The following is an 11,415-nucleotide window of genomic DNA, read 5'->3' as shown; positions in this document are numbered from 1 at the left end:
CGAGATATTAGTGACCAGATTCAATGACTGGAGACATGGGGTCCAGAGATCTTGGTGAAGAGAACCAAATGCAGACCATTAGGGATCAAGGGCACTGGTGAGCAGAGGCATCAATGATTAGAGAATTTGGTGATCAGAGACATTGGTGACTGGGTATTCTGATGACCAGGGATATTGATGACCAGGGAGGTCAGTGATCAGAGGTATAAGGGACTTTGGAAAATGGGGGCATTGGTCAGCAGAGACTTTGAAGAAGATTCAGCAATCACTGATGTTGGGCATCAGAGACACTGGCGATAAGAGATCCTGATGATCAGTGTTGAGCAATCAGGGGTATTGGGAACCAGAAACACTAGTGACTACATTGATAGGAAACTTGACGGGGAGAGGATCCTATGATCAGGGACATTGGTTGTCAGGCACATCGCTGGTTAGAAATAATGGTGATCAGAAACAACTGATCAAGGACATTGTTAAAGAAACACTGGTGATAAGAAACAGTGTGATCAGAGATACTGGAGATCACATGTGAGTGATCGATCTATCACTAGAAAAAAACACAGATCAATTACATTGGTGGTCATACTTATTGATGGCCTAGAACATTAGTGACAAAGCACATTGGCGATCAACACATTGGTGAGAAGAGATACTATGATCAGGCATAGTACTGGTGAGCAAAGACAGTCACTGGAGACATTCGTGATCACATTTTGTGGGTGTCAGTGACCAAAGTCATGGTTGAGCAGAGGCATTGATGAAATATTGGTGATCAGTTGCTAGTCATCAGGTGTCTCTGATGGCAGGCTCTCATGATCAGACATGTCATTGATCTGGAATATCAGTCATGGTGCCTATCATTGATGACCAACATCACTGATCAAAGATGACAGCAATCAATGACAACAGTGATCACAGACACTGCTGGTCAAGTCTGTCAATGAACAGGAATATTGATGACCAAATATCTCAAAAACCAGAGCTGAGAGGAAGCTCAGCACCTGGAAGGAAGCAAATGGAGATGGGGTTTGTAGGAGCCTCGTTGAGCCCTCAGGGGTGGACCACAGGCTGGAGAAACCACAGCCTCCCTGCGCCTCCCCAGTATCCTCCCATTCACTAGGACCCCTGGTGCAGTGACAGGAAATCCAGATGGGAGCAATTCAGGGGAGGAGCATCAGGATGTCAGTGGCAAAGTCAGACCCAGGCCCAACAGGGCCCCATCCTGGATTCCAGGGGCCTTCCCGTCGCAGCCACCCCGCCGACAAGAGCAATGCAATCTGGCTGCCCAAATTCACACCCGGGACTCGGCACCCTGGGAGCCCACAAGACAGGCCAGGGGCATTCACAAAAAGTATTTTATTATTCTTAACAGTACTCGCTTTAAAGGAATAAGAGGATAGCATACATTTTTTACAGACAATATATAAATGTTGTACATAATTAACAATAACTTAGTTCACTAATCCAAAATAAAACAAGCCAAATAAAACATAAAAACAGAAAATACTGCCGATTCCTTTTCTAATGCGGACACTAGTACAAAATAAGTTACTTCTGGCCTTGGTGCTCCCCGCAGCGACTGCCCATCCATATTGCACTTGGTCACTACATCAGCACAATCCTCCTCCTGGGCCAGGGGCCCCTCGCAGGCCATCACACCCCGCCATCACCGCATACAGAATCTAAGCTCAGGACACATTTATATACAGCTGTACCTTGGGAAGGATCCAGACAGCCACAGCAAAGCTGGACCTGGGACCCCAGCAGGGACACAGCCTCTCCCTGGGTCCTGGTCCTGACCTGCCCCCGACTCCTGCCTTCACCCCGTGCCAGGCCAGCAAATACCAACCAGCCCTCGGAAACCAAGGGCAGTAAAGGCCCCTCCCCATTCCCAGCTTTCATACTAGGGCTGTGGGATCCCAGCTCTTTTCCAAAAACAATTGCAAAGCTCCAACCTTGTGTGTAGGGTTTACTCCTTTCGTAGCAGGGCTTCTGTGGCTATGTACAATCGACTGGACCCAAAAAGAGTTTAAAAATAAAACAATTAACTCATCGGTGAGTTAAGCTTATGCATTTTTTTTAATATTTTTTCTTTTGTCTCAGAGTAGGAGGGGAGGGGGTTGAAGGGTTAGCAGAAAAAGGTTGTATTTACAGGGTCCACCTGACAAACAAGACAGGCTGTGGCTTGCGCTAAGGGGACACAGTTACACCAGCTTCGGCCTCAAAGCCAAGGGAGCGATCTGGGAGACGTTTCCCCTTTCAAGAAAATGTTGTTTCCTTCCTGTGACCCAGCCCTGGCCTGGGAATCTGTGCAGGACCGCCCGTGATTGTCTCTGCCCTCCAGGGCCTGGCCCGTCAAAGCAGGCACCAGCTCACCCTCCCGGGGCCGTGGCCCTTCTGGCTTTGGCTCAGCCCGGCCTGGAGTTCGGCTGTTTCAGAGAGGGAAGCCAGAGGAGAAGAGGGTACAGGCTGAGGTCCCCACAAATCTGACCCCTAGAGCCCTGGCAAGTGGACCCGCCAAGCCCCGAGGAAGAACCGGAGGACTTGGGACAGCTCAGACCACCAAGTCTCCAAGTCCTTGTTAGAAACAAGAGCAAAATAAATTATTTTTGCCTAATCCTTTTTCCTTCTAAAAATGGTTGCCTTCGTCTGTCCCGTTCCCTCCTTTTCTCTCCATAAAGTTGTCCTTGTTGTTCTCCAAACAACTGTCCATGCAGGAAACCCCACCTGGGCAGCGGCCGGGTGCGGAGGCAGTCTCTCAGCGGTGGGGAACATTCACAGTAACTGCTGGCAGGCTGCTGGGCGCCCTCCAGGAGAAGGGGTGCTGGACCGAGCCAGGCTGGCAGGTGTGGTGTCGGTCTTCGGGAAATGCTGGGCAGCTAAGGGTTTGGTCCACCCATCCTGGGAGTGCCCGGTCCTCGACGTCCATCTGTTCTCTAGCCCATAGCGGTCACCATGCTGGATGGGTGGGGGTGGCCGAAGGAGAGGCTCGAGGAGGGGTGTATGGGCGTCGGAGTGGGCAGGATGTGTCCCGAGTGGCTGAAGGGCGGGAGGTGGCCCACAGGTGCCATGTGTCCAGCCAGGGCAGCTGCACTGAAGGGGGATGACTTCTCCTGCATGCACTTTGACAGCTCCTCAAAGCACTCCGCCCCTTTCTTGCTCTTCTTGGACTTGTTGGACATCTTCCGGTTCCGAGTCTGGATCCCTTCCTTCTTCATGGTCAGTGGCCTGTTAACCTAGAGGCAACCACCAGCTTTCAGAGGGCCAATTCTTTCCTCCAGCAACATGTCCCACCCCTGCCACAGCGTGGACCAGAGGCAGGTCAAGCTGAGGGTCCCAGGAAGCCAGGAATTGTGCCCGACCTTCACAGTCCCATCACCAGATGGCTACAATTCCAGGAAGGGCAGGTTCTGGTGTATGGGGTTGATCCACACCCTCCCTGGCTCTGCCCACCGCATACCAGCACTGCGCAGCCAACTGAAGTCCTCCCCTCCACCTTGACCTTTTTTAAGCAGAGAAACCACTTCCTTACCCCCTGAGACCCTGTCCTAGCCAGCTCCATCTCCTGAACAGAGGCAAGGCGCTCCCTCTTACGGGAAGCCCTTCTGGCGCTCGCTCAGGGCAGCGGCTTCCCAAGCCAAGCCAAGCTGGATATTGTGGCTGGGGCCTCTTGCCTGGCAGCACAAAGAGCAGAGGTCCCCGGGGAGGGGTGGGGCGGCCGGGGCGGGGCACACTCACATTGTGCAGCTTGTAGTAGAGGCCACAGGCGTTGCAGACAGGGTCCCCATTGGCGTTTCGGCGCCATAAGGTGGTGGTTGTCGTCTGACAATTTGCACAACAGGTGCCGGCTCTTCTGGCTGCCGACTGGGAGGGCAAGGCAGCGTCAGCAGGCTGGGCTCCCACGCCCACCTCGACCTCCCTCCCTGACCCTCGCTCCAGCCCCAGTCCCCACCAACTCAGTCAAGGAGGGCTAAATCTCACAGGGGAATCAAAGCCTCTCCGAACCATGGAATTTCAGAATTTGAGAATGAAATAAGTCAAGACTCACAGAACTTTGGAATAAAGAACTCTCAGAAGCCTGATGTTAGAATCAATGGGATTGCAAGAGCTAGAGGGCAGAATTAGCTACCTCCCCCAACTACCCTGCACTCTAACTCCATAAATGGGGAAACTGAGGCCCTGAGAAGGGCCTCTCTAGTAGCACAGGCATCCTGAGGCCGAGCTGGCTTGGTCCCCCTCGAGCCCCTGGATCTGGGGCTGATACTGTGTCTCCTCTAGCACAACTCTGCTCAAAATCCATAATCCTGGGTGAGCCAGTATAGCTGAGGCCAGCACAGGTTTACAGAGTGCAGAGCTGCACCGTCTCACGCCATAGCAGCTGGCCACAGGGAGCCATTTAAATAAGATCTAACTACAAATTAACAAAATTAAAAATCCAGTTCCCTCAATTGCACTAACCACATATCAAGTGATCAATATTCACATGTGGCCAGAGGCTACCACAGTGGGCAGTGCAGACACAGAACTTTTCCATCCCTTCAGCTGACCCGAATGCTGATCCCCACCTATGCAGCCACCCATACCCCAACCCTTAGAGCTTTAACACCCCCAGCCCCTCTGAGTCCTAGTCCCTCAGGTAACGCCTGGCAGAGGCAGGGTCTGGAAATGAGCGCCTGGTCCCTGGAGAGAGAAGCCAGCGAGAGGCTTTACCCAAGAAAGCAGATCCCTTCTCCCGGTTCCACCAACGCCAACCCCACAGTGACAGAAGGGGTCCCCCAACACTTCCCAGAGAACCGCAGGCAGGAGTGCACCAGGTGGCAAGTGTTGGGAGCTGGAGGCTGAGGCCTGCAGAGCCTGGAACGGCCCCAGGCCCAAGCCTGGTCACAGAAGGGACAGAGGGACTGCAGCCGCGGGGGCAGGGAGGGGTGAGTAAGCAGCCTGAAGCTGGAATTCTGACTCAGGGGCCATTGCCGCGTCCTCCACCTCTACCCCCACCCGGGCCTCACCCCGCCCTCGCTCCAGGGGAAAAAAAAGGCCCCCAAAGCAGGGAACGATTTAAGCCTCATAAATCACTTCGCCCTGAAAAAATATATTTATTATTCTTAGCATTTTACGCATTATTTGCAGAGTGGAGGGTATTAGAAATTTCAAAACAGCCCAGCAAGAGGCAGGACTGAGCTGAGGAGACTCTAAAAACTCACAGAGTCCGGAAACAGATACACGAAGTTTCCTTATCTTCAGGCTGCAGATGTCCGGATAGGAAACTCCGGCAGGAGATCCGAAAGGGCATTTTTTTAAAATCACTCAAATGAAAATACACAGTATAGGTGACTCCATGGAAAAATAATAAAGGGCAGGTTTTTTTAGCGGCCGGTGTGAGTTTGTGTTTTATTTAAATAAGCACGAGGAGCTTGTGAGTGGGGCTGTTGGGGCGGGCTGAGCCACAAGGAAAAATACTTCATGGCCCTATTTTTAAAAAAGAGCTAAGCAGAGGCCAGAGGACAGGAGTCCAGCCCGTGGACACTCAACTTTGGGGATCCCGGAGCACAGTGGGGTGGCGCGAGGGTACCCGGTGGGCTCCCTATACCCGAGGAGGAAATCTGGCCCGAAAGAATCTGGCCAGAAAGAGGGATGACCCAACTGACATCCCAGTGCTTTTCATGATAAAAGAGGATTTCAAGCGGCAAAGCGTCTGCATTTGAAGGAGTTTTTTTCCCCTTAATTAACCGCCAGCTCCTGCCCAGAAGCCCCCTCCCAGCCACCTGTGCCCACTCCTACCAGTCTTCGCTTGGGCTTGATGAGTGGCCGGTTCTGCCCGTTCATTTTGTGGTAGAGGCCACAGGCATTGCACAGGTAGTGGCCGGTGCCGTCCCGCCGCCAGAGAGGAGTGGCTGTGGCCCCGCAGTTGACGCACTCCCGGCCTTCTGCAGGGGGACAGGGAGAGACACAGGGCCTGCTTAACCGGCAAGGTCTCTGGAGGGAACCCAGGGCAGGCGAGCACCGGCCAAGCAGTGCCGGTGCCTCTCAGGCACGCGGTTGGCCTGGGCCTGGCTGCGACAGCTTAGGCAGGAAGAGGGACCCAGAGGGTTTCCCACATGGGAGGGGGCCCAGGTCCAGAGTCCTTTAAGGCCAAATCCCCTGCTTCCAATCCTCCCGAGGAGAGATGGAAACGAAGGAGGAGGGGAGGAGGGGCCCAGGGCCCCAGGCGTTCTGGAGCAACCAGGAGCATATTTACTGCAAACTTTGCCGAGGGTAGGGCGGTGGCAGGAGTCACCCAGCTCAACCTGGCTGGGCCCAGGAGGCTCTCTCCTTCCCGCTCCGGCGCGCCTCTTTCCCTCTCCTCTTTTGTCCCTCTCCTTTCTACCCAACTGTGTCTGCCCCAGCCCGTCTTTCTGCTCTAAGTCCAGAATCATTTCCCTCTTCCTCCCCAACTTTTCTCCTCTTCCACCGAAGCCCTAGAATTTTTCTGAGACCTGGAAAAAATGGATCGAAGTTGTTGTTCTTTAAAATAAAATAAATAATAAGCCCTTTCTTTTTTAGATAAGTGGCCTCGGTTTTTTGTTTGTAATTTTTTTTTTCCAGTTAAAAGGCCATCTGGAATTCAAATAAAATGCAAAACAAACTTGGGAAAAAGGACCAAGAAAACGCAAGCTGAGGGGCCTGAGCGGAACTAGGATCCTGAGCCTGGGCTCGGCGGGGGCTGGGGCTGGGGACGAAGTTGAGCAGGATCGCTGCCTGGCATCGTGTTCCCCAGGAAGTTGTTCTTGATTTAGTTTAAACTAAATGAGCAGTACAGACTGGCAAAAGAAGGTGGTTCCTGCACTCAGGAGTAACTGTTTTAAAAACCTTCCTGCTCTGTGGCTCAAAGGGACCAGGTAAAGAGACATGGACAGCAGGAACTCCACACTAGCCACCAGTTTCTGGGTTTATGCTCTGGCCAGATTCTTGGACAAACCCAGTTTGATCAGCTGCGGGAAAAGGGGCGGGCGCACTGCAGCTTCATCCCCTCACTCCAGCCCTCAGGGAGGGAGAGGGAAGGGCCTGGCCAGGGCAGGGAGCAGGAGCAGGTCCTGGGAATTTTGCTTTGGGGGAAATCTCCCAAGGAGATGGGGGATCCATCGAAATCCCAAGATCAAACTGATTGAGTTGGAGACCCAGATTCCTTAAGGGTCTGGAACCTCCGGAATGCCTGAAACATGCACACACAACATGCACACAGACACACGTACACACATGCACGCATGCTCCCAAACACATGCACATACAGACTCACTTCCCTCGCTTCACATGCTAAGTCCTGAGGTGGCTTGAATTTTCACTTAGGATTCAGGAAGGGGAAGGGGGAATTCCCATTCTGTGTCCTGGTCAGGCAGTGACCAACCCTGGGTCAAGGAACTGAACTTTGGGGGTCCACCGGAAACACTTAAGAAAATGGTAAAAGTTTTAGAGTCTCCTCTCTCCGACCCAGGGGTCTCAAACATCTGTTGGGGACTATTAGAGAGGACATCACCCATTCCCAGATCTGGGAAACCCACATTGCCCCCTCTCCCAAGTCACAGCCCTCCACCACGAAAACGCAAATGCTCCCCTCTTCCACGAAGTCCCCAGCACCTGCCTTTACCTGAACAGGAACGCGCCTTGCTGCGCTGCTTAGGGGTGAAGCTGGAGGCCGGTCCCCCCAGGAAGCCCCCGGGGTGGAAGAGTCCGCTGCTGTAGTCGTGGGCCGCCGCGGGCACATAAGAGGGGTAAGTGGGGATGGGGTGGTGTGTAGCAGGCTGGGTGCCCATAGTGGCTAGGCCTGGGCGCAGGGGACTGCCACTTTCCATCTTCATGCTCTCCGTCAGTGACACCTGGTACTTGACGCCGTCCTTGTCCTCTCCTCGGGCAGCGCTACCCCCCGCGGAAGATGAGCCTGGAGAAGCAGCCCCCGTGGTGCTGGGGTCAGGAGACACTTCTTTCGGTGGCGTGGGTGGGAAGCCGAAAAGGTGGGAGCCAGAGTGGGCTGCTGTGGGGGTGAGGGAGGCCACTGAGCTCCCGCTGCCTCCCCCGCTCCCACCCCCAGCCCCTGGGTACACAGAGAGTGGGCCTCCAGGGCCTCCAGCAGCTGAGGGGTGCAGTGGCGTCTTGGAGAAGGGGCTCACGGTCCAGGGGTTGTGGTGGTGGGCCGCAGCAGCAGACAGGGCTGCTTTGCCCCCGTCCAGCCAGGGCAAACCCGGGCTGTGCAACAAGTGTGGGCGGCACATCTGGCCTCCAGTCAGGCGGGCTGCGGGCAGAGAGAGAGAGGGTCAGGGTGGGCAAAAAGATCAGGGTAGGCAGAGGTAGGGACGCCCCTGACAGACATGAGATCACGACTCCCAAAACCAGCAGTCATCGCCTCCCAAAAAAAACCAGAAACATAACACCCCACCGGTAATAATCAGGAATGTCAGTCCGAGCTGAAGGACAAGTGGCACAGAAGGAACCCCACCGGACAGGCCCTACAGGGAACCCTCACGGGCCAGCTGAAAGTGGGCAGAAACCCTGTGGGTCCCAGACCCTCCCCAGTCGGCCGCTGCCCCCACCTTTCCCGTCCCGATTTTTCAGCAGCTCTATTCCTGCGGATCCCACATCCGGGAAGCAAGCAGCCGGGCCCTCCTCCCCTCCCTAGCCTGGCGCGCGGCGCCTGGGTTCCCATCACCACCGGCCCAGCGCTCACCGTGCGCGGGGCTGTAGGAGACGCGCGCCCGCGCGTGAGCCGGGTTGGCGTAGTAGGGGTTGCCCTGCGAGTCGAGGTGATTGAAGAAGACGTCCACCTCGTCTGGAGGCAGCAGCTGCGCGGGTTCCATGTAGTTGTGCGCCAGGCCCGGGTGGTGCGAGTCGGGGTGCTGCGCATTCAGCACGGCCGGGTGCGCCATCCAGCGCGGCTGCTCCGGCGCCACCTCCATGGCCGGCGGCGGCGGCTCGGGGTCTGGGTGGAGGCGGCAACGGCCCTGCGCGAGGAAGGGGGCGTGAGGAGTGCCGCCAGCGTCTGACACCCCCAAAGTCCCACCACGAGGTGTCCCGCGCGCCGCGGAGCCCCAGCCCAGCTCCGATGAGAAAGAGCACCAGTCCCGGGTGGGAGGAAAGCCCAAGGCTCAAAACGAAAGGAAGGCGGGGGAGGGGGTTCAGCCACGCACACTCACGTGGTGACCCGCGGCTGCAGAATCACACACCAGTGCACATGGGGTCACACCCGGGGACGGGTCCCGACACCAGTGACCCCAACAAACGCACAGAGCAGCACTTCAGTCAGACGCTCACACTGAGCCCCCCCCGCCCGGTGGACAAACACATGAACACAGACTCAAAAGTTGCAGACAGGAACCGGGGCACCCAGTGGGGCACTTGATCCCAGCAACACGCACACACCCACGCTTGGCGCCAGATACTGACCTCAACCCCCAAAACATGTACACGCAGCCCCCTGAGTGCAGTCCTAAGCGGCACAATCAGGACCTCTCAACAAGGCACACCAAAGCAGTAGCCCGCAGCCTGGTCACCCCGCCCTAAGTCCCCCCAGAGTCCCCTCAAAGCTAGGAGCGCCCCAGGCCCCCAGCCGGCTCTCGAACCCCAAACTTACACACGCAGCCGTGGGGAGGGTAGGGACTCGGCCTCAGAGTGAAGGAGCTCCGGCGGGAGCCCCGGGGGCGACGGGCCCAGGGACAGCACGTCCAGAGACTGGCGGGGCTTACAGGGTAGGAGCAGGGTGTAGCTTGCGCCTCGGCCTCGGGCCCTCCCGGCTCCGGCCCCTCGGCATCCTCCGGCCGCCCTGGCGCCAGCTGCCTACTCCTGCACAGACATGAAGCGGGGGCCGCGCACGCCTAAGAAGCCCACGCCAGCCAATCAGCGCCGCGCGCCTCCCAGCCTCCGCCTCCCATTGGCTGCGTCCGCAATTCCCGAACCGCTGGACTCCGGGACTGACCCGCCGGCCAGCCCCCCTCCGCCGGCGGGTCCCCTCCCTGCGCGCTCCTGGAGGCCCCTGCTGCCAACGCGCCCCACCACTAAGGGACCCTCACCCCAAGGCCCGATCCCTGCAGCCCCTCTTGCGAACACTCCGGGATCCCTCGACGCTCTGGGCGTAACCAGCAGTAACTAACCAACTGCCCCCTCCCCAGGAGCCCGGGCCGCGCACCCTCTGGATGGCCTCTCCCCGAGACCCTAACCCCGCCACGCTCCTTCACTGCTGAACGTGGTCAGTCCGAGCGCAGTTACCTACCCAGACCGTTCCCTCCCCTAGCTCGGGCGCTGTCTGAGTGGACGAGGGGTTGGGAGGGCATGGAGTACAGCGGTGGAACAGCAGGAGCCGGGAGGGGCAGAGAGGGGCAGGAATTACAGGGCTCTAGAGGGCACCTGGGCCTCGGACACGCGGCCGCTCAGGGCTGTGCTTGACCCAGTGGAGGTGGCCGGGCCGGTGGCTCCAGAGAGGGGGAGGGGGCATCCCCTCCCCGGGCGTGGCCTTCGCAGGCCAACGGGCCCAATTGCCTGGGGCGAGGCCATGGAGACCCGGACTGGCGCCGGCGCCAGCTGGAGGAAGACGCCCCAGGGCAGGAGGTGGCATTTCTTCCTCCAGGGGTCCCCGAGGTGGCCTCTGGTGAGGGGGAAGCGGTGGTCTGAGGTCTCAGTCTTCTAAGTCACCTGAAACTGCTCCCCACTCACTTCCAGCCCAGAGATCGGCTCTATGAGTCGAGTGGGCCGGGTGCACAAGTCTTGCTCCCTCCCATTGTACAGACTGGGGAGACGAAGGCTCGAAGGCGGCCCCGGACCGAGGAGGGGTTCCAGGACAAAGGCATTTGGGGGGGCCTAGACAGGTGCCGAGTACTGGGGGGACTCAACAGCGTCCTCCAGCCCTCTTTCCTGTTGGTCCCGAGGCTGGCGGGGTACATGTCCAGAGGGCTCCTGGGTGGGTCGGGGGCAGGAGGAGGGCTGGGGTCCCGGCCACCCCCGGGAGAGTGGGGGAGGGGCGGCGGGATTGACAGTCGGTAATTGGGTAACTGGAGGCGGCTTCTCCGGCCGGGCGGCCCCGCCACCGCGACGCCGAGCCCCTGACGTCACCCGATTCGCCAGGAAATGAACTTTTTAATAATCCGCGGAGGGAGGAAAGCCCTCGGTCCCCTCAGCTCCGGGGGCGCCCGGCTGGGCCCAGCTCCGCGGGCGCGCCCCCGTCACCCCCTCCCAGGCCAGCTCAGGGCAGCGCCAAGGGGGCGCGGGCTCAGGCTGAGGCCTCCTCCTGCCTAGGCGTCTGGCGTCCGTTTGTCTGTCCAAGGCCCCAGCGCAGGTAAAGCGCGGGGCTGGGGGGCGCAGAGCTCCACTGGGCTGGGAACCAGCGCGTCTCGTGCCCTTGGGGGACCCGCCTGCGCGAGCCGCCTGCTGAGCCTCCCGCTCCCCTCCACTCTGGAG

The 11,415-nt window shown here is 57.8% G+C and overlaps 1 protein-coding gene and 1 long non-coding RNA gene across 3 annotated transcripts in view; one reads left to right on the top strand and one right to left on the bottom strand.

Annotated features, from left to right (window-relative positions):
* Positions 1-1,336: 1,336 nt before the first annotated feature.
* On the bottom strand, positions 1,337-10,413 carry GATA2 (GATA binding protein 2). 2 transcript variants are annotated; one of them, XM_011950719.1, is made up of 7 exons: positions 10,235-10,413; positions 9,599-9,807; positions 8,696-8,969; positions 7,622-8,263; positions 5,779-5,924; positions 3,739-3,864; positions 1,337-3,236 (listed from the first exon to the last, which is right to left on the bottom strand). In XM_011950719.1, the coding sequence occupies exons 3-7, from the start codon at positions 8,922-8,924 to the stop codon at positions 2,937-2,939; spliced, it is 1,443 nt and encodes a 480-aa protein (XP_011806109.1). In that variant the 5' UTR covers positions 8,925-8,969; positions 9,599-9,807; positions 10,235-10,413; the 3' UTR covers positions 1,337-2,936. The 2 variants fall into 2 exon arrangements, with proteins under 2 accessions (XP_011806109.1, XP_011806110.1); XM_011950720.1 differs by lacking the exons at positions 9,599-9,807; positions 10,235-10,413 and having other exon boundaries at positions 8,696-8,979.
* A 667-nt stretch (positions 10,414-11,080) lies between these two features.
* The window catches only part of LOC105517947, an 8,144-nt gene continuing 7,809 nt past the window's right edge, over positions 11,081-11,415 (top strand). Inside the window, exon 1 of the long non-coding RNA XR_001002751.1 lies at positions 11,081-11,293. This is a non-coding gene — a long non-coding RNA (uncharacterized LOC105517947). The remainder of the gene's footprint in view (positions 11,294-11,415) is intronic.

This window comes from Colobus angolensis, unplaced genomic scaffold (assembly GCF_000951035.1).
Source record: "Colobus angolensis palliatus isolate OR3802 unplaced genomic scaffold, Cang.pa_1.0 Scaffold31, whole genome shotgun sequence".
Taxonomy (NCBI): Eukaryota; Metazoa; Chordata; class Mammalia; order Primates; family Cercopithecidae; genus Colobus; species Colobus angolensis.
Note: the sequence above shows the minus strand (reverse complement) of the source record. Positions and strands in the feature narration are given on the sequence as shown.